This window comes from Canis lupus, chromosome 8, assembly GCF_003254725.2.
Source record: "Canis lupus dingo isolate Sandy chromosome 8, ASM325472v2, whole genome shotgun sequence".
NCBI lineage: Eukaryota > Metazoa > Chordata > Mammalia > Carnivora > Canidae > Canis > Canis lupus.
The window spans coordinates 50,703,705-50,729,685 of NC_064250.1; the positions used below are offsets into that span (position 1 = coordinate 50,703,705).

General features: G+C 46.3%; 1 protein-coding gene across 13 annotated transcripts in view; it reads left to right on the forward strand.

Annotated features, from left to right (window-relative positions):
* Window positions 1-25,981, forward strand: part of ADCK1 (aarF domain containing kinase 1) — a 146,758-nt gene that overhangs the window by 66,437 nt on the left and 54,340 nt on the right. For all 13 annotated transcript variants that reach the window (XR_007412446.1, XR_007412447.1, XR_004817806.2 and 10 more), the window contains one exon: window positions 14,509-14,712. Coding sequence is in view for 9 of the 13 variants with exons in the window: in XM_049113360.1 (XP_048969317.1) it covers window positions 14,509-14,712 (204 nt within the window). In the remaining 4 variants the exon portion in view is untranslated. The remainder of the gene's footprint in view (window positions 1-14,508; window positions 14,713-25,981) is intronic.

A 25,981-nucleotide genomic window follows, 5' to 3' on the forward strand; every position in this document is an offset into this window, starting at 1 on the left:
GGGCTGCTTCATGCTGGGTCTTTGAGGCCCAGGTAGGAGTTTGAATTTCATACTGAAAGCTCTGGTGGCTTTTGGATGGTTATCACTGCAGGTTGTCCTCCTTTCCCATTGTGGCCAGTGTCCTGCCCCTTTCTGGACCCGCCTCCTGGGGCTGTACAGACTTGTGGCCTTATCCAGTTGCTGCACTGAGATCTTATACCTCCTGGGCCTCACTCACTTCCTTCTCCTAGTGGCTCCCTGACCTCTGTATGACTGGTGCTTCTCAGGCCCCGGGTGGTCATGAATTGGTTTCTAATCTCAGTGTCCTAGCTGGCTTATGGGAGCAGCTCCTGGGAGCCCAGATGTGACCAGGCACCATGGTGGCTGTGTGGCCTGGCTGGGGGAAATAGCTGAGGCTCAGCGAGTGGGAGGTGGTTGTGAGCATGCAGAGAGGGCAACACTCAGGGCTCATTGCAGGCACTGGCTTCCTGGGTTGTTTTCCAACCCATGGGTAGTGTTTAACAGTGTGTGTGCTGGGCTGCAGACTTTAGTAGAAAGAGATGGGTTTTGGAATCCAAGACGGTGACTCAAACCCTGGATCTACCTACTTTGTATTGGCTCAGTAACCCTGGTAAGCCCCCTAACAGTTTTGAGCCTCAGTTTCCACATCTGTGGAATGGGAAGAATGATAGTGCGCCCCCCCCCCCCCCCACTGCCCAAAGGACTCTTACCCTTGATCAGATGAGGTAGTGTGTGTTGAAGTTTCATGGACTGTGCATTGACTACTGAGGATCGTTAGTACAGAGGGTATGATGAACAAGATTTTGTTTCTTGGCAACTCCTATTCTATGCTGGTACAGTGAATCAACAACTCAAACAGTAATTATTGAGAAGAGGATGTGAAAATTATAAATCAAGGACCTATTTGTGCTTGTTTTATGCTGACAGGTCATTTGGCAACTTACGTTTGATCCTCATTTTAATATGAAATTATTAGATGTTAGTAAAACATAAGATGATAGGAAACTTATACATACTTGGATGTTCACAACATTTATCATCTATTAATGAGCACTGATAAATTGAATGAAGATGAGGTTTTTTTTTTATTTCAAAGACTCAAGACTTTGTATATATATGAAGTGTGACTAAAAATTATAATTGATTTAAAAAAATAAAACAATGTTCTGGAACTAGGTAGTAGTGATAGTTGTACAGTTTAGCAGATATAGTAAAAACCACTGAATTGTATATTTTAAAGTGGTGAATTCTTTGGTGTGTGAATTATTTCTGAATTGAAAAATAGAAAAGCATTTATAGAGCAATAATTATGTTACTAAAAAATTTAGAGATTTGAGGAAAAATTACCTCTAATTTCACCAAATCAAACTCACTGTGACTTTGATATACCTTCTTTTCTTTTTTAAAAAAGATTTATTTATTTATTTTGAAAGAAAGAGATATCTTGGGCAAGTGAGGGGAGAGGCAAAGAAGGGAGAGAATCTTCTTTTTTTTTTTTTAAGATTTTATTTATTCATGAGAGACACACAGAGAAAAGCAGAGACATAGGCAGAGGGAGAAGCAGGCTCCATGCAGGAAGCTGGATGTAGGACTTGATCCCAGGATGCTGGGATCACGACCTAAAGCCAAGGCAGACGCTCAACCACTGAGCCACCCAGGTGCCCTAGGAGAGAATCTTTCAAGCAGACTCCCTGCTGAGTGAAGAGCCTGCCTCAGGGCTCAATCCTACAACCCAGGAGATGACCTGAGGTAAAACCAAGAGTCAGTCAACTGACTGAGCCACCCAGGTGTACCCTTGATATACCTTAACACTGTTTTGTTAAAACCATAGTGTTCTATGAATATAATTTACTGTTCTTTTCTCTTAATGTGTTATCCTTAGCATTTTCCATATTGTCATATAGTCCATTTAAAATAGCTTACTACTTTCTTTGTGTGCCTGTTACATGATTTACTTAGCTGTTCCCCTTTTCCCACTTTTAGGATGCATCTGCATATGTTTTTCTATTATAATTAACACTGTGCTGAACACCTTTGTGCATAGACTATTTTCCATGTCTTAGATTATTTTCTTAGGAGAAATTTCTATTCTATTTCTTTTTCTTTTTTAAAAAAAGATTTTATTTATTTATTTGAGAGAGAGAGCAAGATAGTGACTGAGATACCAAGAGAGAGCAGGAACAGGGAGGAGAGAGTGAAGCAGGCTCCCTGCTGAGCAGGGAGCCCAATGCAGGGCCTGGGATCATGACCTGAGCTGAAGGCAGATGCTTAACCGACTGAGCCACCCAGGTGCCCCTATTTTTATTTGTATATATGATATATATGAATCAGAATATTGCTGAAAGTTTTAAAAAGGACTAATAAATGGAGAAGGTGTATTATATTCATGGGTAGAAAGACTCAATAATGCTAAGATGTCCATTCTCTCCAAATGAATATATAGATTCACGGCAATTCCTACCAAAATCCCAGCAGGCCTTTTGTAGAAATTGACAAGCTGATTCTAAAGTCCACATGGGATTATGGAAGGTTTTGGAGTCAGTGCTAGAAAGTAACACTGAAAAAGAAGAACAAAGAGGACAAATACTATTTGATTTCAAGACATTATATACTCAGAGTAGTCAAGACAATGTAGAATTGATGTAAAAACAGACTAATCTATGGAACAGGTAAGAAAGTCCAGAAATGGACCCACACATATATGAACAATTAATTTTTCACGATGGGTCAAAGGCAATTCTGTGTAGAAAGGTCTGTCCAACAAACAATGCCTGAATTATTAGATATTCATATGCAGAATTAAACTTTGTATCATGGATGCATGCATACATCAAGAAGTATAGGTTGTACCTGTATCATTTATCATGGGTCAAAATACCTCAATGAGGCTGTTAAAACAATGATAGTATTAGATTGTGATATGTTGAAAAAAGTAGAAATCCATGAGTCCAAATGGACAAAAATAAACAGATGAATAAATCGAGAGTTTGATAAGGAACTGGTTAATTTATAAAATTTGGGAGTTCTTCCTTGCACAATACTTAATTATAAAAAGAAAACAAGTAACTTTAAGTAAGAAAGCCTGGTGGATAACATCTTAATGAAATGATCAAAATTCACATTGCCTGGAGGGAGACAAATCAAAATTATGCACCACCTGATAAGATGTAATAAGAATAGAGCTTTTTCTTAAATTGTTGGATTTGATTAGCTAAAATTAAAAAAGAAATTTTTATATCTATGGTCAGAGTGAATACTGGTCTGTGACCGCCCCCCCCCCCCCACTTGTATTTAATGTCTGGTTTTGATATTGGAGTAACGTTGGTCTCATAGAATCAGTTGGGAAGTATTCTGTCTTCAGTTTTCTGAAGAGTTTGAGTGGAATTGGTATTATTTCCTGCCTAAATGTTTGGTAGAATTCAGCTGTGACACAATTGAATTAGATAGAATTGGATAGAAATCTTCTTGTCTGACGTAAACATTGCCATTCCAGCTTTATTTTAATTAGTGTTGGCATGATGTACTTTTTCCCATCCACATACATTAAACCTATTTATATTTTTATATTTAAAGAGCATTTCTTATAGGCAATATTTACTGGGATTTTTTTTAAAGATTTAATTTATTTATTCATGAGAATACACATAGGAGAGAGAGGAGGGAGGCAGAGACACAGGCAGAGGGAAAAGCAGGCTCGATGCAGGGAGCCTGACATGGGATTCGATCCTGGGTCTCCAGGATCAGGCCCTGGGCTGTAGGCGGCGCTAAACCACTGAGCCACCAGGACTGCCCTGGGATTTTTTTTTTTTTTTTTTTTAAGAGAGTAAGAGAGGGATTGGAACAGGGAGGGACAGAAGAGGAAGGGAGAGAGAATCTTAAGCAGGCTCTACATCTAGAGTGGAGCCCACTACAGGGCTTGATCTCACAACTCTGAAATCATGACCTGAGCCAAAATCCAGAGTAGGATACTTAACTGGCAGAGCCACTCAGGCACCCCAGGAATCTTTCTTTTTTATCCAAATTGACAATCTTTGGCTTTTAATTGGGGTAGTTAGACCATTTATATTTAATGGAAATTAAAATAAATTAGTAGAAAGAGAGTATTGTTATGGTTAGATTTATGTCTTTCATCTTGTTATTTGTTTTGTTTGTCCTATTCGCCCTATATTTCTTGTTTCCTCTCATACTTTCTTTCGGATTAGATATTTTTAATGATTCTATTTCCTTTGATGCTTTTTTGTTATTTCAGTGATTGTGTTAGTTTACAGCATACATTTTTAACTTTTATATTCTGCATTCAAGTGACATACCACTTCACAGAGTGTAAGAATCTTATAATGGTGTACTTTCATTTCTTTCTTCCCAGCCTTTGTGCTACTGATGTTAATACATTTTGCTTTTACATATGTTATAAACTCTACATTACTTTATAATTTTTGTTTAAGCAGTTTATCTTTTAAAGAGATACAGAAAATAAGAAAAAAATCCTTATGTATTTACCTACGAAATTTCTATTTCTAGTCTTTTTTCCCTCACATACATTCATAATTCTCTCCCATATCATTTTCCTATTACTTGAAGGATATCCTTTAACATTTTCTTTTGTTGTTGTAGAGGGAGATGAATTCTGTGAGCTTTTATATGCCTGAAAGAGCTTCCATTTTACTTTTTTGTTTTTGAAAGATGTTTTTTTCTGGGTATAGAATTCTGGGTTTTCTTTCAGTGCTTTCAGAGAGTTGCTCTGCTCACTTCTGCTTGTACTGTTGCCAGTGAGAAATCTGCTGTCATTCTTTTCTTTGTTCCTCTGTCTATGATGTAATTTTTTCCTCTGGATACTTTATTTTTAAAAGATTTTATTTATTCATGAGAGACATATACAGAGAAAGGCAGAGACATAGGCAGAGAGAGAAGCAGGCTCCATGCAAGGAGCCTGATGTGGGACTCGATCCCAGGACTCCAGGATCATGCCCTGAGCTGAAGGCAGATGCTTAACTGCTGAGCCACTGAGACATCCCTTTCTCTGGATACTTTATAAAGATTTTTCTCTTTATCACTAATTTTGAATAATTTCATTAAATAGTTTCCTTCATGTTTCTTATGCATGAGGCTTTTTGAATATTCTTGGATCTGTTGGTTTATAGGTCGGTCTTTCTTTCCTTCTTTCTTTCTTTTTTTTTTTTTTAGAAAATCAAATTGGAAAATTTTTCAATCATTATTTCTTTACATATTTTTTCTTTACCCTCTCCTATCTCCTCTCTTTTGGTGACTCCAGCTAAATGTTTACTAGGCTGCTTGAATTTGTCCCACAGATCACTGATTTCTTTCCATTTTTTAAAAAAATTCTTTTTTCTTTGTGTGTTTCATTTGGAATCGTTTCTATTGCTAGGTCTTCAAGTTCACTGATCATTTCTTCTACATTGCCTAATCTGCCATTGTTCCCATCCAGTGTATTTTTTACACCACACATTGCAGTTTCATCTCTAGAATTTTCATTTGGATTTCACTCTCTTTTTGAAAAAAATATTGTTCTTGTCTCTGCTTAAATTTTTTTTTTTTTTTTTTTTTTTCTGCTTAAATTTTAAACATATGAAATGCAGTTATAATAATGATTTTAATGTTCCTCTCTACTAATTCTAATGTAAGTTTCAGTTCTGGTTTTTAAACAAATTATATATCATTATTATTGTTTCTGAGTTATTTTGATTGATAGTTTTCCTCTCATTTTGTGTTATATTATTCTGCTTCTTTTCATACCTGGTAATTTCTTATTAGGTGCCAGACATTGAACATCATTTTGGGTTCTAGGTATTTTTGTATTCTTATAAGTACTCTTCAGCTTTGTTCTGGGATAGTGCTATAACAAGTGGCTCAAGAATTACAAGATTTTCCAGTCTGGCTGGTGGAAGTAGGTTCTATGTGAGCACCGGGTACTGTTAACTCTAGTCTTTTTTGATTGTTCTTTTTCTGGACTCAGGTGGTTTCCTCATGTGCATGTGCTGAATATGTGAGGTGGACCCTCCACACATCTTCACTGCTCCTCCTCTATATTGCTCTCTCCTCTCCAGTACTCTGTCCTGTGAAGAAGCCTTGTTGCTTGGCCTTCCTGGACTCCCAGTTCCATCTCCCCAACTCAGGGAGTTCTCTGGGCACTTCCTGGCTTCCCTTTCCTGATGCTGAGCCTGGAAAGTCTTGATGCAGTAAACTGGGACAGTTATAGGGTTCACCTTGTCTGCCTCCCATTGCTCAGGAATCACTGTCCTAACTGCCTGGTATCCAGTTCTGTAACAATCATTGTTTTATAAATCTGAAAAAAAAAAATCAGCTGGACTTTTATGTTTATAGAGATTGTTGAAGGAGGGATGATTAAAAAAATTTCTTCCCCATTATTGACATAATACATATGAGTATTAAGAAATTTGGAAAATACAGAAAAAGCTTTGAAGAAAAAAATACCTTTGTGATCTCACAGTCTAGAGATACCACTGTTTAGGTTTCATTACATTTCCTGTGAGTCTTTATTTTTTGACTAGAATTAATCAAAAACCCTTGTTTTGGGGTCTGTCTCTTACATCCTCTTTCGTTGTCTCTCTCTTTTCCCCCTCATATCATGTGGGGTCTGCATGTGTGTCTGTCGCTTTCCTCTGTGTGTCACAAACACCCCTAAACTCCATTGGAGATTATTGCTCAGTTCTGATGGGGAACCTGTTGATTCAGGCTGACTTTGGTAACTTTCTGCTGAGTTTGGAGACCAAAGCCCATGTTCCTGGGTATTTAGACATGAGTTAGGAATTGCCCTCTCTGGGCCTTTCTTTGCTCCATCCCTCCCAATCAATTATTAATCAGCACTGGGTTGATCTTATTAGCTATTCACTGCCCCCTTCTCAAACCCCAAACCAAGCTAGCTAATAACAATGCTTTTAATTAATATGAGGCAGATTAAAACTCATTACAGCAAGGTTATTGGTAATGAGATAATCATAAGGCAAGTTATTGAGCTGGGAGTGGAAATGAAGTTGGAGGAGGGGCAGGGAGGCCATGCCAGCTGTTCCTACTGTATTTTGGCAGGGACAGAAGGAGGGATGTCAGGCCTCTGCAGTGAGGACATGCTGCAGCCACACACCCACTCAGCCAGTACAACCTAGTGCTTGGTAAAGGCAACACTTGGGTCAGTGAGCAGCTGAGTGGTTGGTATTAGGGTAGTAGAAGAAGTATACAGGCCTTTGGGGGCAGAGAACCTAAAGTCAGTGTATTTAGTAGAATAATGCTCTATCACTATTTGCATTTCTTATGCATGGTTGCTATGCCATTTAGATGACGGAGCATGAAATTAGCTATGGTTTCTATTAGATTGCAGTCCAGACTTGTTGGTCTGAAGAAAGCATAGGGAGTGGATGGGTCTGGGAGTGTTTCTTTCTCTCTCTCTCTCTTTTTTTTTTTTTTTTTAAATTTTATTTTTCTAAGAACATTGGTTCCCCCCTGGCCCTGCCATCTTTTTTTATTCATATATTGAGCACTGACTGTATGCTAAGCCCTGTGCTGAACTCTTTTTTTTATGCATTGCTTCATGTGGCCATCCCAGTGATAGTTACCATTGTTCTCCTTTTACTAATGAGGAAACTGAGGCCCAGAGTTAGGGTTATATGACAAGTAAGTAGCAAAGTAGGATTTGAACCCAAGTCTTTTTGGTTCCAAAGCCAGTGCTGTTAATCCTTATGTTTTACAACTCCTTGTATTCAAGATTGAGCATGGCTTTTGTTGGCCTTTTAAACTGTATACACTTGATTCAGCTTCCATGGCCACCCTCGTGCCAGGCTGGTCCTCTCTTCAGCACATGTCATACTTTGGAGCTACTGGGCAGCTACCTCTATTGCCTGCCATTGGTGATTCCAATGTCATGGGTATGTGTCCACCCCTTGGTCTGGTTTGTAAGCTCCTTGCCCTTGGAGACCATCCTGACAATGCTTGCATCCCCATGGTGCTCATACATGGAAAAATTCAGTTCATGCCTGCCCTCTGGCACATGGTTGAACACACCAGCATCTCACCCTTTGCTAATTCTGGGAGCTTGGAAATGTCACTGAACCTCTCTGAGATTATTTTGTCATCCTTTTTTTCTTTTTTTTTAAAGATTTTATTTTATTTTTTATTTATTTTTATTTTTATTTTTTTAAACAAGGTTTACCATTTCTGGTCCTTATTCTTTTTTTTAAATTTTTATTTACTTATGATAGTCACAGAGAGAGAGAGAGAGAGAGGCAGAGACATAGGCAGAGGGAGAAGCAGGCTTCATGCACCAGGAGCCCGACGTGGGATTTGATCCCGGGTCTCCAGGATCGCGCCCTGGGCCAAAGGCAGGCGCTAAACCGCTGCGCCACCCAGGGTTCCCTAAAGATTTTATTTATTTATTCATGAGATCCACTGAGAGAGAGAGAGAGGCAGAGACACAGGCAGAGGGAGAAGCAGGCTCCATGCAGGGAGCCAGATGTGGGAATGCATCCCAGGACTCCAGGATTAAGCCCTGGGCCAAAGGCAGGTGCTAAACCGCTGAGCCACCCAGGGATCCCTATTTTGTCATCCTTAAAGACACATATTGAGATCCATTTTACAGAGATATTGGGCAGATTTAAAAACAGTAATAACCACCTTTATTTCAGCTTTTAATGTAGGCCAGGAGTAGTACTTAGAACAGGGCACTAATGAAATGGTTATTTATTATAGTTGTTACTGATTGATAAGCCTGAGCTGTCCAGTATGGGAGCCACTAGCTACATGTGATGATTTAAATTATTTAAAATTAAGTAAAATGAAAAATTCAGTTCTTCCTTCACACTAGCCCCATTTTAAGTGCCCCGTATCTAGTGGTAGCTGGTGGGCGCTGTGTTATTGGACACTGCAGATGCAGAATATTTCCATCACTGCAGCAGGTTCTTTTGGACAAACCTAGAATCAACTAGTTTTTGTTGACTGGCATGTCCTTCCTGGGGTCTCTAGGCTTGTGCAGGTGCACACCCAACGAATTATAATATGCACGACTAGATACAGGAGAGTGCCGATCTGGAGATTCTAGAAGCTTTTACCTTTTCATTGAAGCACAGTCCTTGTTGGGGTTAGAAAGTTTCCTGGGTGGGAGAGAACTGTGGGTTCCCCATGAATAGTCCCTGCTGTCAGCAGACACAGCCCCTTAAGGAATCAGATTAGGGAAGTGAATGCTAAAAGGAGGGTTGTTACTAAGCAGCAGTTTCTTGAAAGTTTGAATGGGACCTGCCTTCTGAATCCAAAGGACAGGGAAGCCCTAGAAGCTAGAGCTGAAAAGGGACCGCGGAGATCAGAAACCCTACTCTGTTCTTCTGCGTTTGTGTTTTTTGGCCTTAAAAGAACATTAAAAGGTTTTGATGAATGACAGTATCCCTCACCACTTGTGTGTATGTGTGTGTGTTTATTTAGAAGCTAGTTGAAGGTGACTTTGGGGCCTCTTTAGTTGAAATGTGGGTGCCATTTGCAGTAGATGCTGACTCAGCTTCATGGGTGACGGTTTTGTGAGTGTATAACTCATAGTTGTCATCAATCTACATTTATGGCTCCTGCACAGCTTTCCCTGAGGTACACAGAGCGTACAGGGGACACACATGGTCTCTGCCCCTATGGCTGATGTGCCAAATGATTGGTAAGTTGGAAGTCAACCAGCTTTCCTGGGCTTGTGTGACCAGAAAGGGCTCCCTGTATTGTCCACACAGTGTCTTGAAGGTGACCATCACTTTGTGCCAAGAGATACCCTACCAAGGCTCCAGCTGCAGGTGATGGGCAGTAGGCTGGTGCTTTCCTTTTTTTTTTTTTTTAATCTTTCAACTGACATCATCGAGGCTGGTGCTTTCTGAGGGCTGCCAGTGGCAGAGACAAATGAAGGTGTGAATCCAGTCTAAAGAAAACAGTGGAATAGGTCTTCAGCACGCAGATACATATTGCTGTATTGTCCTCTTGATCTGAAATGGTTTTTTGTTTGTTTTTTTAATTTTTATTTTTATTTTATTTTTTTTTAAGACACATTGAGAGGTAGAGACACAGGCAGAGGGAGAAGCAGGCTCCCTGTGGGGAGCCTAATGTGGGACTCGATCCCAGAACTCTGGGATCACACCCTGAGTCAAAGGCAGATGCTCAACCACTGAACTTGACATCCCTGAAATGCCCTTCTTTTTACCCTAATTTATTCAGATTTGATTTCAGGGACCAATCCTATGTATCCATAAGGGACCAATCATACCAGTATCTGACTGGGGAAAACTTTTTTTTTTATTAAATTTCTGAGATCTTTATTTCACATTGATTACTATGTAAGTAAACTGCAGAGCATACACTGTATTAAAAAGTTTAGGGCAGCCCGGGTGGCTCAGTGGTTTAATGCTGCCTTCAGCCCAGGGCATGATCCTGGAGACCTGGGATCGAGTGCCACGTCAGGCTCCCTGCATGGAGCCTGCTTCTTCCTCTGTGTCTCTGCCTGCCTCTCTCTCTCTCTCTCTCTCTGTGTGTGTGTGTCTCTCATGAATAAATAAATAAAATCCTTTAAAAAAATAAGTTTAGAATGGAATCCATCCTTTTATTTATTTTCTATTTATTTAAATTCCAGTTAGTTAACATACAGCATAATAGTAGAGTTAGGTGTACAATGCAGTGATTCAGTACTTCCGTACAATACCCGGTGTTCATCACAGCAGGTGCCTTCCTTAAGCCCCATCACCTGTTTCCCCCATCCCTCCACCCTCCTCCCCTCTGGTGACCATCAGTGCCCTATAGGTATGGGTCTGTTTCTTGGTTTGCCTCTCTCTCTCTCTGTCTCTCTTTTTCCCTTTGCTCATTTCTTTTGTTTCTTAAATTCCACATATGAGTGAGATTATATGATATTTGTCTTTCTCTGACTGGCTTATTTTACTTAGCGTAATACTCTCTAGCTCCATTGGTATTGTTGCATATGGCAAGATTTCATTCTCTTTTATGGCTGAGTAATATTCACACATACATATGTATACACACACACACATATATATCTCACATTTTCTTTATTAATTCATCAGTTAGTGGACACTTGGGCTGTTTCCATAATTTGGCTAGTGGCTAGTGTAGATACTGCTGCTATAACCATCGGGGTGCATGTATCCTTTTTTTTTTTAAATTTATTTCTTATTGGTGTTCAATTTACCAACATACAGAATAGCCCCCAGTGCCCGTCACCCATTCACCCCCACCCCCCCGCCCTCCTCCCCTTCCACCACCCCTAGTTCGTTTCCCAAAGTTAGGAGTCTTTATGTTCTGTCTCCCTTTCTGATATCCTTTTGAATTGGTATTTTTGTATTCTTTGGGTGAATACCTACTATTGCCATTGCTGGATCAGAGAGTAGTTCTATTTTTAACTTTTTGAGGAACCTCCATGCTGTTTTCCAGAGTGGCTGCACTGGTTTGCATTCCCACCAACAGTGCAAGAGGGTTCAAGTGGGGAAGACTTAACAGAAAAGATTATTAACTGGTAAAAAGTAGTAAGCACACAAAGCAGCTGCTCTCTCTCGGGCTGAGGGGTCGTGAACAAGGACAGAACTCAGCTGAGGGCCTCCCACCTGCAAGGATGAGGTGGAGGTCTGCCCAGTGCTGAGGAGACCCAATGGAAGGCACGGTCGAGGGGAGAGTGGACTGGGTGGCAGTAAAATTTGTAGGAGGGTGTGGACTGGAGCTAACCTATAGGAGCAGCCTGCTGCCTGGTCAGCACACTTGCTGGAGGGTGTGGGCCTCAGTGAGTCCATCACAGGGGCCTGCCGAGTAATGGGGAAATTTACTGGGGATGGGCTGTTCTGGGGGGCCACCCCTAAACCACTGGCCTTCTGGCTGCTGAGATAAATGCCACACTGACACCTCGAAGGGAGCCTCCTTTCCCTCCGGTAGCCTCAGTGTCCCTCCAGAGACACCTGTAGACAAAGCTTAATAAGAAGCCACCTGACAATGGAGAAACGACAGGGTGCAGCCCTAGGATCACAGTGTGGGGCGGAGAAGGGCGGATTTGGAGCCTGGAGGCCATAGTTCTGAGCAGCATACACCCATTTGCATCCTGTGAGTGAGTCTTTCCTCTAATTCCAGCTCTCTTGGGTCTTGCAGCTGAGCTCCTGTGGTTCTCAGTGTGATCCTGTTGTTGCAAGTCCCTCGGTGTGTGCAAGCGGCTCAGTTGCGTCTTCCTGTGTGGTGGAGGGCATGCAGCCGGCCTGCTGCAGGGCCCAGTGAATACACAGTGGCTCAGGTCTTTACTGGGCAGGGTGAGGAAAGTGGGGTGTGTCCTCATCTCACCTCCCAGCCCTCTGATTCCATGTGGCTTTGACTCCAGAGAAGCTTTGATGTGGGGGGTTGAGTGTGTCTCCTTGGGGGAAAGGGCAGCTGAGTGGCAGGGCAGCCAGCTGTGAGTGTCCAGCTGGATGTGGGCTCCAGTCATACTGTACCTTAGGGAATAGTGGGTTGTAGATGCCTGTCCACTCCGTCTTATTCTGCCAATGACTATGATCTCTCCTCTTCTGGGCTGGAATTTGGAGAATGATTATTTGAGCTACAAAAAGTCATTTGTTCACACCAGCCTGGACCTTTGCTCTGTGAGAAAATGCCTGGTTCCATGTTTGACCATGTTTGCCTTCTTTCACACTTCCTCAGAACCAGGGCTTGGGCATAGCCTTAGCCGGCCATGGCACTGATTTTCTGACACCTGCCACTGGTCAGCTGAGTCCCCAGTTCCAAATTCTTAAAGTGAATTCACCACCTTTTCCCACAATCTTTCATCCCATCTAAGAGCATCTTTCTCTCTTCATTCTTAGGATTAATTTCCTTCTCCCTACACCCTTCCATCAGGGAAAAAAGACTCTCTGTGGCCCAGCTGGGACCAGATATCCACATCAAGGCTGGAGGACTCTGCCCAGCGGGATGGAGTCATGTGTATTTAGGGCTTCCCATGAGGGCACTGGGGTGGGGGCAGTGAGGTGTCCAGCAGAGCCAGTAGTGGATGCCCAAAAGGACTTCAGGACAACTCCCAGTGTCCTGCCTCTGGAGTCTGGGGCATCTACTCTGCTGTGGTGGGACAGGGCAGATGGGATCCTGGCTGCTGGGACAAGGGTGTTGAGGGCTGTAGTGTTATCTTCTTAATTTCTAAAGTAGCAGTTTTCTGGGCAGCCTGGGTGGTCAGCAGTTTAGTGCCGCCTTCAGCCCAGGGCCTGATCCTGGAGACCGGGGATCAAGTCCCACATTGGGCTCCCTGCATGGAGCCTGCTTCTCCCTCTGCCTGTGTCTCTGCCTCTCTCTCTCTTTCTGTGTCTCTCATGAATAAATAAAATAAATACATTTTTTTTTTAAAAGTAGCAGTTTTCTGTATGGTCCACTTGGCAACTAATTGTATAGGATCTTTGACTGTTTCTTCCATCCTTGTTGCCAAAAGTTATTAAACTCCTCAGGTGGTTCATTGCCTCCAGTATGTGGTTAATTATGTTGGCATCTTCCATAACACCCAAGAGAGTGTAAATCTATCATGGATGTTTATCCCTGTTGGTTGATTTCATGGGTACAAGAGGTTCCCACAGGGCACTGGGCTCCCTTACCTTCTGTGTGTGCACATGGCTCTATCCTGCCTTAGAAGCTGTAGCTTCAGGAAGGCAGGACCCTTGCAGGTCCAAGGGTCCTCAGCTGAGCTGGAGTGATAACTGGGGGATACACAGCCTGGGGGGCAGGGGGTATTACCTCCCAGCTCTGGAAGGACAGTGGGCATCAGGCTGCAAGTTAAGGCTGCCCTGTCGTAGGTAACCTGCCCAGCTGCCTACTCTATGCACCTGATGTTTCCCAGTAAAACTTTTCTTCCAGTTAAGAGGAGTCTCCTGCTCTAAAGTTTGCTGAGTTAAAAGCGCTCTAGGTTTGGAGCATTTTCTAGACCTTCCTTTGACCTTTATTAGCTATTTATTCATAAGCGCCACATCTGAGTTTCTTATTTTTAAAGACACCAGTACCTGACTCCCTGAACTGCTATAAGGATTAAAAGAAATAATGCATATGAGCATGTTTTAGAAACCGTAGATCTCTAAGCAGATAGTGTTATTAATATGTCTGAGGCTTGGGTGACACATACATTAACTCAGTGTGCCCTCAAATGAATCATTAGTAGATTAGAATTGTTAAAAGCCTTGAATGAAGGCTCTGGTTCCTGGGCCAGATGAATCTCGATGGAAAGAGGATCAGAAGCATCGGAGCATCAGCCATATGAGGGGGCTGGCCTCAGGATGAGGCTGGAATTGACTGCTCTAGGTACCAAGACCGAAGGAGAGCATGAAGGCAGTCGGTGAATGAAGCTGTGTGTGTGTGTGTGTGTGTGTGTGTGTGTGTGTGTGTACTCTGAGGAGCGAATCAGGGTTTTCAGGCAGAGGGGGCAAGCAAAGGGGGTGATTTCCAGTGGGCAGTGGGCAGTGGGCACTCATCCCTCTCTGGCCCTGGCCTGTCTCCCTGCAGGTGCACCTCCGTTCTGCCAGGCGTCTTTGTGAGCTCTGCTGTGCCAACCGGGGCACTTTCATCAAGGTGGGCCAGCACCTGGGGGCTCTGGACTACCTGCTGCCCGAGGAGTACACCAGCACGCTGAAGGTGCTGCACAGCCAGGCCCCGCAGAGCAGCATTCAAGAGGTCCGCCAGGTCATCCGTGAGGACCTGGGCAAAGAGGTAGCCGTCGGGGCTGGGCCGGGCTGGGCTGGGTCCTGGGATGCTGTGCTTCTCAAAGGCACCAGCAGAGCTCTGGCTGGGGCTCTGGCACTGGAGCGGAAAGGGGACTTCATGGCAACTTTCAGTAGGGAAATCGTAGGGGTTAGAAGGAACCTCTGTGGCCCTGAGTACAAAAGATTAGTTGAGGGGGATCCCTGGGTGGCTCAGCGGTTTAGTGCCTGCCTTTGGCCCAAGGTGTGATCCTGGAGACCCGGGATTGAGTCCCGTGTCTGGCTCCCGGCATGGAGCCTGCTTCTCCCTCTGCCTGTGTCTCTGCCTCTCTCTCTCTGTGTCTATCATGAATAAAAAAAAAAAAAAAAAAAAAAAGAAAAAAAGATTGAACCATATGAAGTTGTTGATATGTGGTTGTTTGGGTTCTGCAATGTAATGTGATTCATAGGGATCAACCTAATAATATCTGTTAATTATTGAGAGTCTACTGTGTGAGAACAGCTGTACTGTGTTCCGTGCATTATCTCACCTCATCCTCTCTGCAAAAATAGGAGGTAGGTACTGTTATTTATCACATTTTGCAGATGAGGGAATAAAAGCTATGTGGAGGAGATTAAATGAAGGGCAAACCCAATTTAGGGTTCGAGTCAGGAGCAAGGCCACAGGCCAGGAGGAGCAGGCTGAGGACAGAGGGACCCCAGGCAGAGGGGACAGGATTGGCATGGCACAGGCCCCTGCGTGGCTTTGCTTCTTGCCAAACTGTTGGCCTCCTGCTTCCTATAGCACGAGATTCACCCCCAAATTAAAACTAAATAAATCACGGTAATAACAGTGTGAAGTGCATCATTGCTGGCATGTGGCAGCTCAGTGGGGGCGGATAAAAGGAAAGGAAGGCAGCAGATTAACCCTTGGAGGCCGACTTGTCTGTGGAGGGCTGGAGGGGGTGGCAAGGGCAGGTCAGTGGCCCCCTCTAAGCCAGGGTGCAGTGAGATGAAAAGTTTGGGATATCAGCTTCATGGTGGGCCCACTCAGCTGGCAAAGGCTCTTTGGGGTTAATAGATTTCATCTGCATCTTCAGGGCCTCTTCTTAGGTCCCCCTGGCCATGTGATCCTGAGTGTGGGGGCTGTGGCTCCTGCCCCACAGGTCTCGAGCCCTCTGAGAGAGGGAGGCTGATGTCAAGGTCACTGTTCTGAGGGGGCGTCCTTCACAGCTGGGAAGCTCAGCAACCTCTGCTTCCTTACCCCGGCCCCCGCAGGCACACAACTGAAGTCTCTCTTCTCCCCCTTCCTCCTCCTTCCTCCTGGGAGATGGCATTTGTTCCCTGGTGACACACTTTCTCAGTCTGTGGGTGGAGGGAGGGGCGAGGGGCTGTGTGGGAAGCAGGGTAGGTGGATGTGGGGGTGTGAGGGCGGGGAAAGTCACTCACTTTGCACTTCCCTCCTCCTCCCGCCTCTCCTGTGTGTGACACTTCGTGGGGAGCAGCTCTCCCTGCCAGGGAGATGTTTGAGTGGATCCCACTGACTGTGGGCTCTGTGCCTGCCCTGGGACACTCAGTGGAAAGCTCTGTTTTGTCCCTGGTTTCAGGTTTCCATCCCTGGTTTTCCTACACTGTCATGTGTCACCGTCTGCTGTCTAGGTTCAAGTTCTTGGATGGGCTCTGAAGACACTTGGAGCTCAAAGACCTCATTGCTGCCCCTAAATCTCAGACTGAAGAGCAGAGAGGAAGGCCAGAGAGAGCTTGAGGCTGGTGTGTTCTGGCTGCCCTCGTTGATTGCATCTGTGCCTCTTGCAGATCCTTCCCATCAGCAGAAGCCTGACAGGGGTCACTGGTGTCCTCACACCAGTCCCTGCCCCAGGCAGAAGGGGCTGGCCCTGAGGGATGTCCCCAGCAGGATGGGGAGATGAGAGTGAGCTTGCATCTCTTGTAAACCCTATGATTTACATGTGGTTCTGAATCAGTGTGAATCCCTGCACAGCAGCCTGTGCCATCAGTGTGGAGGGGAGAGTGAGTAAAGGGGCACTGTCCTGACACAGGGATGTGTGTGGCTAGGGGTTGGGGAGGGGCCACAAAGCTAAGACAGGGGTGTGAGCCACAGCACGAGGCCTCAGATATTCTGATTATCAGGCCAGTGCTTTGTTTCCCATGCAGCAGAGCTTCTGTTTGGCAGAAATCTTTTGGAAATCTGCTTTCTGTGTCTGTATGTGTGTCTTGGAAGTTTCTCAGCTAGTGTTACCAGAAAGAAACTTGCCCTTTTCCCTTTAATTTTATAAGTTAGAAGGACAGGTTCTGGGAAGCAGTTAGAAGCCCGAACTCTAGAAAGGTGGGGTCATTTCTGGTGACTCCAAAATGACCTGGGTCTGGAGTGGGTTGGGAATTGTCTCCACCTGGTCGCTTAACTGCCCTTGGGACTGGAGGTCTAGGTGCAGTGCCGGCCTTAGCCAGCAGATGGCGCCGGAGCTTGAGCGTCAGGGAAGGACGCTGAAGCCTTGGCCCTTTCCAACATAGGGGAGCCCTGACAGGTGGCTGAGACTCGAGTTCTTTCTTCTCCTGGGCATGGCCCATGCTGTGGAAGGAGCCCAGGCTGACACCTTTGCACCCTGAATGGGGCAGACACGGGCCTAAGCCATGAGGCTCTTGACCACCTTGGTTCCCAGGGTTCTTGGCCTCCTGCTGGAGGATCTGCTGGAGGGTTCTGACCACCAAGCCGCCCTTACACATTCCTCTTCTGGAGGAATCCTCAGAGGCACAAGCAGCCCGTAGTTCTGTGTTTTGATACCATTTCCTTCATTTTCCATTCTTTATCTCTCTCTTTGTGTCCAAGCAGCTGGTATTTAGTGAGGAGGGGACAGTACTGGAAGCTTTGGGTGCAGCCAAGGATGGGTAAGATCTCATTCCAGCCCTTGTAGTCTGGGGTCATTGGGAGGTACACGTCACTGTTGTAGCTGGCCATGTAAGAGCCCACAGGGTTTATAGGAAGAGAGAGAGAGCGTTCAATTACATTGGGTGGATGGAGGCTTTCTGAAGCAGGTGGCATCTGACCCAGGCTCTCAAGGGGGGGTGGGATTGGAAAAGTGGAAGTTGGAGGGGGGGACATCTGAGTGATGAGGTGGGCTAAGCACAGGTACAGGCACTGGGAAGTGTGAAGTACAGAGGTTGCATGGTGAATAGTCTTGTTGAATATGGGGTTCAGGTTGGTAAATAGTGGAGTTGAGGTTGCAAAGTTGGTGCTAACATCATATTTTGAAGGGCCTCGAATGTTCTTTTTATAATGTGAGCCTGAGGGAGAGGAGAACTTGGAGAGGGACCCAAGCAAAGGAGGATGGAGTGGAGCCAGATTTTCTTAGCAAAGTGGGGGATGAGGTCATTTTTTCCAGGTGGGGGAAAGGGAAGGGGTGGGAGGTTTGAGGTGGGTGGAGAAGTTGAGGAGAGGAGTTATGGTGGGACTTAGGAAGAGATGATGGAACTGTCAGCTGTACTGGTACAGTTACCTGTGGTCATAGACATACATCCCTCCTCTCACCCCCTCCCTAACACACACACACACACACACACACACACACACACCTGATCTCAGTACAGTATATTTCAATAAATGATCCAGTTTTGTTTGTTGTTTTGGGATATACTTGTGTCAGATTAAGTTCTTTCTAACCGTAAAATTCTATGAAAAACTGAAGGAAATGAGATCAGCTGCCAGAGTGATGCACAGAAATACCTTTGTTAGGGGCACCGCTTGTACTGGTGTTGGAGAATTGGTGTTTGGCTGCTGTACTCTGAAACAGGTTGGTGGGTTTTTTTTGTTTTTGTTTTTTTTTAAACTGCAGTATTAATTTCTGACTCTTTTTAAAAAAGACTTATTTCAGAGAGAGTGTGTGCATGCACGTGAGTGGGGGGAAGGGCAGAGGGAGAGAATCTTAGAGCAGACTCCCCACTGAGTGCAGAGCCTGACATGGGGCTTGATCTCAAGACTCATGAGATTATGGCCCATGAGATCATGATCTGAGCCAAAACCAAGAGTCAGATGCTTTACTGACTGAGCCGCCCACACGCCCCAAAAGTCTACTGATTTAAATGTAAATCTCATTCAAAAACATCCTCACAGAGATAATAGAATAAAGTTTGACCAAATGTCTGGGCACCATGGCTCAGCCAAGTTGACACATTAGATCATCCATCATGGTTCCCACATGGCCCTCGTCAGGACTACACATTTGTACCTTTGGTCCTGATCGTCAGGCTTTCTATTGAGACTTGGAGGTGGGCAGGAGCTAAACTGCTTGCTGATTTATTTTTTATTTTTTATTTTTAAAATATTTTTTAAATATTTTATTTATTTATTTAGGATAGTCACAGAGAGAGAGAGAGAGAGAGAGAGGCAGAGACACAGGCAGAGGGAGAAGCAGGCTCCATGCACCGGGAGCCTGACGTGGGATTCGATCCCGGGTCTCCAGGATCGCGCCCTGGGCCAAAGGCAGGCGCCAAACCGCTGCGCCACCCAGGGATCCCATGCTTGCTGATTTATTGGCTGTGTGATCTTGGGCATGTGACTTATCTCCTCTGAGTCTCATTTTCCTCGTCTGTAAAATGGGGATAATAACAGTATGCGCCACATAGGGTTACTGTGGGGATTAAATGAATTAATGGACTTGGAGCATATAGTAGAGAACAAGTGACCAGCAAATGGTAGCTCATTTCCGTGTTATGCTGGATGCTTTGTAAGCGTGAGGAACCGAGATTCTGAGAGACTTATAAATGGCAGACATGGGACTTTACACCAGGCTTTCTGATAGCTGGTATGGTTCTCTGTCCCGGATACTGTTTTGCTAGCAAGAAACAGAAAAAATTCTCCTTTCTCTTTCTAGATGATTACCTAGGGTTCCATCTGTTGGTCAGCCCCTTCCCTTCACTGCCTTGGCAGTCCATCCCCTGGGCTTCTTGAGCATGGGTCCAGAAGTTGGTGGTTGTGCTATGTTCCAGACCCAGCCTTCTACTGTGCAGGATGGCAGCTGGACTCTGCCTCCCTTGTCCTGTGGGCGTATGTGGGGACGAACATACCCTGGATTGGACTGGAGCGAGGGACATGGTTAGGGAGAGGGGCTGGAGGAGCCGATTCTAACCTGGGGGACCCATGACTGGCAGACTTCCCCTCCCTGGTGACACAGGCCTCCATCTCATATTCCTTGCTGCCTTCTTTCCAGGGCTGATCCAGTTTCTCCCTGCCCTTCTCTTATTTACTCACAAATATTTATTGAGCATACCTGTGTGCCAGATGCTGTGCCAGCCCCTGGGCATCCCCGCCTCCTGGAGTTCTTGCCTGTGTTCTTGCACACTGGCAGGGGCGTGGCGGAGGCCCACTCAGCCTTACCATCCCTGGCTGCTCCGCTGCCTGCAGCTGAGGACCACCAGCTATCTTTAGATTGGCTTCTTTTGTCCTGAGCACAACCTTTGTTCTGGCGTCTGGTTTCTTTGTCTCCCCAGACTGTCCCCAAGACGGCTGCCATGTGAGCATTCTGGGAGTGGAACAGAAGGAGCTGGTGGCCACAAAGATGTGGGTGGGGGGGGACTGGGGGGCAAGGGAGAGAGATTCACCTCCTCCAGGCTTCCCAGCAGCTCTCAATAAAAAATACATTTATATTAAAAACATAATGAAGAATAAAAAAACATTTTCTCCCCAATAATACTGAACATCAAAAGGAGATTTTTATCAATTATGGGAGAAAGATTTTGGCCATAAAATGGTAATTTAACAAGTAGGAGATGGATGGCGGGATGCATTAACGTCAGCCAGGACGAATGGTGGGCCATTAGTCACTAGGGGAGAGAGTCTTCTTCCCCAGGCCCCCGGGCTCCTGCCTTCACCCTGAGCCACTGCCCTGCTTCAGTCCCGAGAGGCCTCCTCCTTGCGGGGTCTGCTTCATCTCCAGGGCACCTTTAGTCCATTGCTCTGCAGCTTCTGCATGGCCCTTATGTAGCCTGGGTCACGTCCCTCTCACGCCTGTGGAATAGAGCCCCCCAGAGACCAGGGCAGGAATTGCTTCCCACTTTTCTTTCCAGCCTCATCCGCTGTTCCAGTCTTCATGGAACTACACCCTGACCACATGGGAGGTTCACTCCATGCACCCCAGGCCTGTCCTCTCACTTTCCCATCTTCACTCAGCAGGCCCCTCTCCTCCTGTGAGCTCCGGGCTGACACCACCACCACATGCACACACACGTTCTGTTTGCTCAGTGTCAGGCACTGTCTCAGAAGTTCCACACAATTCAGCTTCTTGCTAAGATCCTCTGAGATGGGTCCTACTATTATTTATTTTACAGATGGGAAACTGAGGTACAGTTTCCCATGAAGTCATACCCTGGGCTTCCTCACACACCCCCAGTTGGGATTGGTGGCTCCTTTGTGTTTCCCCTGGATGCTTTCTGCCCCTGTCACAGATCTTATGCAGTTCTTTGTTGCATTAAAGAACCATCTTGAATCTCCCATGGGGCCTACTGTGGGCTCTGCACATAGGAGGTGTTGGTAAGTGTGGCTGAGTTGAATTGCAGAACTACTTTGAGTACCCCTGTCCCCTTGAAGCCTTCACTGACCTCCTCAGCCACATTGGACTGTGAATCCGGATCAGTTGGTTGACCTCTTACATCTGGTCATTTCCATGCCAGGTTTATGTTCTTGGGGTGGGCGGTCTTCTCCCACTCTTCTTGGGGTTCTCTTAGATCACTGCTCAGTGCCTGGCACACCAAAGTTGCTCACTCATGGGTTGTTACCTGCATTGAGACACTCTGTCTGATACAGGATGTCATGACATGGCATTATGGGTCCTGGAGTCCTCAGGGTGGCCAGCTCTGCTCCTGCCTCTGTCTCACTTCCATGGTCCCCTGGGGCCATGTGGAGGGCTCTGTGAGGGGGTGTCTGGGGCTTTCTAAACTACAGGCTAAGTTCAGGGTCTGTCTTCCGGAAGGAACAGAAGGTCAGTTCTTTTTTTTTTTTAATATTTTATTATTTATTCATGAGATACAGAGAGGCAGAGACATAGGCAGAGGGAGAAGCAGGCTCGCTGTCGGGAGCCGGATGTGAGACTCAATCCCAGGATCCTAGGATCATGACTTGAGCCAAAGGGAGATGCTCAACCGCTGAGCCACCCAGTCGTCCCCAGAAGGGTCATTTCTGAGGCAGAATGGCTTAGTGGTTAACAAAATAGGCTTTGGCATCAGAGAACCTTGCAAGAATCCCAAATGCTGCCAGATTTTAGCTGTATCATTCATTCTTTCTGAGCCTTAGTCCCCTTTTCCATAAGTAGGGATGACAACAGAAACTTTGCCCTAATAGAGCCGTGATGAGGATCGAAAGCTATAGCCCGCCTGGGGTGCAGGGCCTGGCACACAGTGAATCCTGGCAGCAGTTGGCTCTGGTCATCATGTGCAGAGCTCTTGTGAGGACAAAATGAAGCAGAGACACTGGGATCCTTGATTCTATCCAGCTCCCCACCTGTGCCTGGACCTTTCTGGAGGTCGACAAACACTGGCTTTTCTTATTTGGCCTTTGTCATTCAGTGGCAAGTGCCTTAGACAAAAGTTACCCAAGAGAATCACTAACTCCTGGGTTGTGATGGTTTAGAAATCACCTGGTCCAAGCCCTGTGTTTCACAGGTGAGGAGACTGAAGCTCAGAGTGGGAAGTCACTGGTCCAGAGTGGCACAGCTGGGTGGTGGTGTAAGCAGGACCTGAACCCAGTTCTCCCAACTCCCAATCCAGTGCTCATCTTCCCAGTTGAGGGCTGGGAGCTTGCTGGAGTGAGAAGGCCAGCACTTGGAGACACTCCTGGTCTTGCTGTCAAACCCAGAGGTGCTCCACTGGCTTTCGCTCTCCTTGGAACTTGGTGGTCTCCTGGGGACTTTGAGGAAGCCCTGTTTTCAGAGATTCATGCCTCATGGTGAGAAGATTCTGGGTGTTCTTTCTATCCTCTGGTCAGCCCTCCCACTAGCCAGTGGTTTGGGATGATTATACCCATGTGTTCACCCTTCACCTTCAACCTGTAGACCAGGCTTGTGGTATATCCCCCCTCTTTGGGGTCTAGTTCAAAAGTGGTACCCAAGCCCATACCCTCTACTTAGCAAATGCGTTGGTCCTGCTTGCTGGAGAAAGTTCCTCAGCTTATGGTGGCCCCCATTCACAGACTCTGGAAGGTAGGGGCCCACCACTGACTGCTTCATTCCATCACAAAATACAGACTCCTTGAGCAGCTGATAGGTACTCACCTCTGTATGGACGCTGTGGGGGATCTAGAATCTGTCAAAGCCCCATTCCTCCCTCCTGAAGCTGGGCAGACAGAACAATTCACAGAGGAAGTAATTAGAGAACAATTAAGCTCTGCTGTGGGGCTGATGCAGGAGGAGTTCTGGGGAAAGTTGGGAGGAGGGGACCCTCGGAGGTTGAGTAAGATTGAAGGAGTGAAAGTAGGCCGTTCGAGGCTGGTGGTCTGGTAGCAAGGGTGGCACACAGCTCCACGGTGCCCGGGAGCAGAGCAGCAGGGCTGGGGCAGCCGAGCCCCCGGGGTGTGCTATATCAGATCACAGGGCTGCTGTCACAAAGCATTGCAGACTGGCGGCTTAAACACCAGAAATCTGTTGTCTCCATTCAGGGGGGCAGGAGTTTGAGACCCAGGTGTTGGCTGGCTCGGTTCCTCGGAGGCTGTGAGATTCCTCCAAGCCTCTCCTCCAGCTTCTGGTGGTGTGCTGGCTTGTAGAAGTGACCCCTGGTCTCTACCTTCGCACTCACCTGGCGTCCTTCCTATGTGCCTGTCTTTCTCTGTCCAAATTGCCCCCTGTTGTAAGGATGCAGTCATAGTAGACTAGCACCCTGCCAGTGTGGCCTCATCTTAACTTATTGCCTCTGCAGTGACACTATTTCCAAGTAAGGTCACATTCTGAAGGTTGGGTACTGGAGGTTAGGACTCCAATATATGAATATTCCCGGGCCATAATTTAGGCTGGAACAGGTGAGGGCATTAGCACCTTTATAGTCGTGAGGGTTGGAACCCTAGCCTGAATGAGCCTAGGCAAGAGGGCAGACTTATTGTGTCCTGTCACTATGCTTTGGGAAGGGACAGGGTTGAATGGGGCTTTTGGGGTGCTCTTCCAGGACTCTCGTGTCTCATGTTCTTCCTATAGCTTCATCCACAGCTGGTTTCCTCTGTGACCTACTGCCTTTGGCATCTCTCACTCTTCCCTCTTCCCAGGTTTACCCCCAACAGACCCTCCCCCCAGACTCCACTTTCCTTTTATGAAATTCTGGATCAGGACTCTGCCCAACTAAGCCCAAGTCAGATTAATAGTGTCCCCCACGCCCCTCCACCCTGTTCCTATCTACCTAGAACCTGAGCATGTGCAATGAGGTGTTTGCAGCTGTAATTTGGTAACTTGAGGAGTTTATAGTAGATTGGGATGGGCCCTACCTCCAGTGACTGGTAGCCTGCAAGGAGGCCATGTGGTGGCTGCCGTGGAGACTTGAGTGATGCAGCTGCAAACCAAGGAACTGCCAAGACTGCTGGCGGCCACTGGAAATGAGGAAGAGCAAGGAAAGCTTCTCCCTGGGGGCCCTCAGAGGGCATGCAGGCCTGCCAACACCGTGATTTCAGACTTCCCATCCCCAGAATGGGGAGGCAATACATTTCTGTTATTTTAAGCACCCATTAGTGATTTGTTATGGTCACCCTGGGAAACAAATACAGATGACCAGTCCCTGACCAATCACAGCAGTCGCAGGAGGTGGGGTCCATCAGGAGATGTCATCCCTCTCCATTTAAACCCCAAGGTGACAGGTGAGGTGGGGTGGGATGCAGCAAAGCAGAACGTGGTATAAAAGATGTTCATGTCAGTGGATGATAATGGGAGAGTTTGTGTTTGTTTGGTACTTGCTGGGTAGTACATACACCTTGGCTGAATGGTTTACAGATATTGTTTCTAACCGTTACAATAATTCTGCAAGGTTGGTCGATTTTACCATTCCAGTTTTCCAAATGAGGAAGCAGGAAGGTGAAGTAACAGCCACTGTCTCCTAGCTAAAAGAGGCAGAGGCAGGCTTTGAACTCTGTTGCCTAGGCATCCCCCCACCCTGCCCCGAAACATGCCCCTCCGATGCTGTGCAGCTGCTACCTGTGAGGAAGGCCTGGTTTCTGGAGGGCAATATAGTGGGTGTAGGGGTGTAGGTATTGGACCTTGGTGTGCAGACTTGAGGGTCCTGGTCTTAGAACCCGTGTTTGGTCATAGTAGCTAATAGTGTCTGTGTGCGTGCGTGCATGCGTGCGTGTGCAGGCCTCCACGGCTGATTATGGGCAGAGTCGGCCCACAGTGAAGGATGGCTGGAGAGGTGCAAGGCAGGAGCCACGCAAGGAGGCTCTTTCCTTCCTCCACATCTGGTAGAAGTGAGCTCTCCCTTTGAGCCTATTTTAGCTGTATCCTGGAGCTTGGGCATGCCCAGTTGTTCTCTCCCCCCCAATGCCCCCCCCCCCCCCCGATTCCCTGTCATCTCTCAGGAGCTCAGAGTGAGTGTCCCAGGTTGAGCAGTGGGTCAGGAGGCCACAAGCCAGAAAATGAGTGCCGTAACCACTGCTCTGGAAGGAGCTGCCCTGACAGCTGACCCCATGCCCTCTGGGACTGCCAGGCGAACTGCAGGGGTGTCATCTTCTCCTTGAATGGAGCTCATGGCCTTCTTTCCCCTCCCCAGGGAGAAGGGGTAGGTGTCTTCTTGCAGGTTGCTCAAGGCTGGGGGTTGGCAGCATGGGCAGGGTGGATATGATTGCTGTGGCTCTGATACCTTCTCCTGGAGTCCAAGTGAGCCAGATGATTGTCTTTACTGGTGATGGCTGGGGCAGAAGCAATGATTTGAAGTCCCAGGTCCCACACTGTCTTAGAGGGAACATAATCGCCCACCTCAGCTGGATGCTTACCACATGAGAGGTGCTAATCCTGGTTGGGAACTCCCAGAAGACGACTCCAAGAAGAGGAATCTGGTGAGAGTGGTTTTGTGGGAAGGTCAGGTGCAGTAAGGAAGTGGAAACATGGTTCAGGGAAGAGAAGGCGACCAGTGACCGTGTGCCCTTAAACCAGCTGCCACCATGGGAACCTGGGAAGTGGTGCCAAACACTTGCCTTAAAATCAACCAGCCCAAGGGCCAAGAGAGAAGGTTGGGTGTTTATACACCAGCTTCCTAACTTCACAGTGATGGTTGCCTCTGAGGGCTGTGAATTCCTGCAGCCTTGGAGAAAGAGCCCTCCAGCTCAT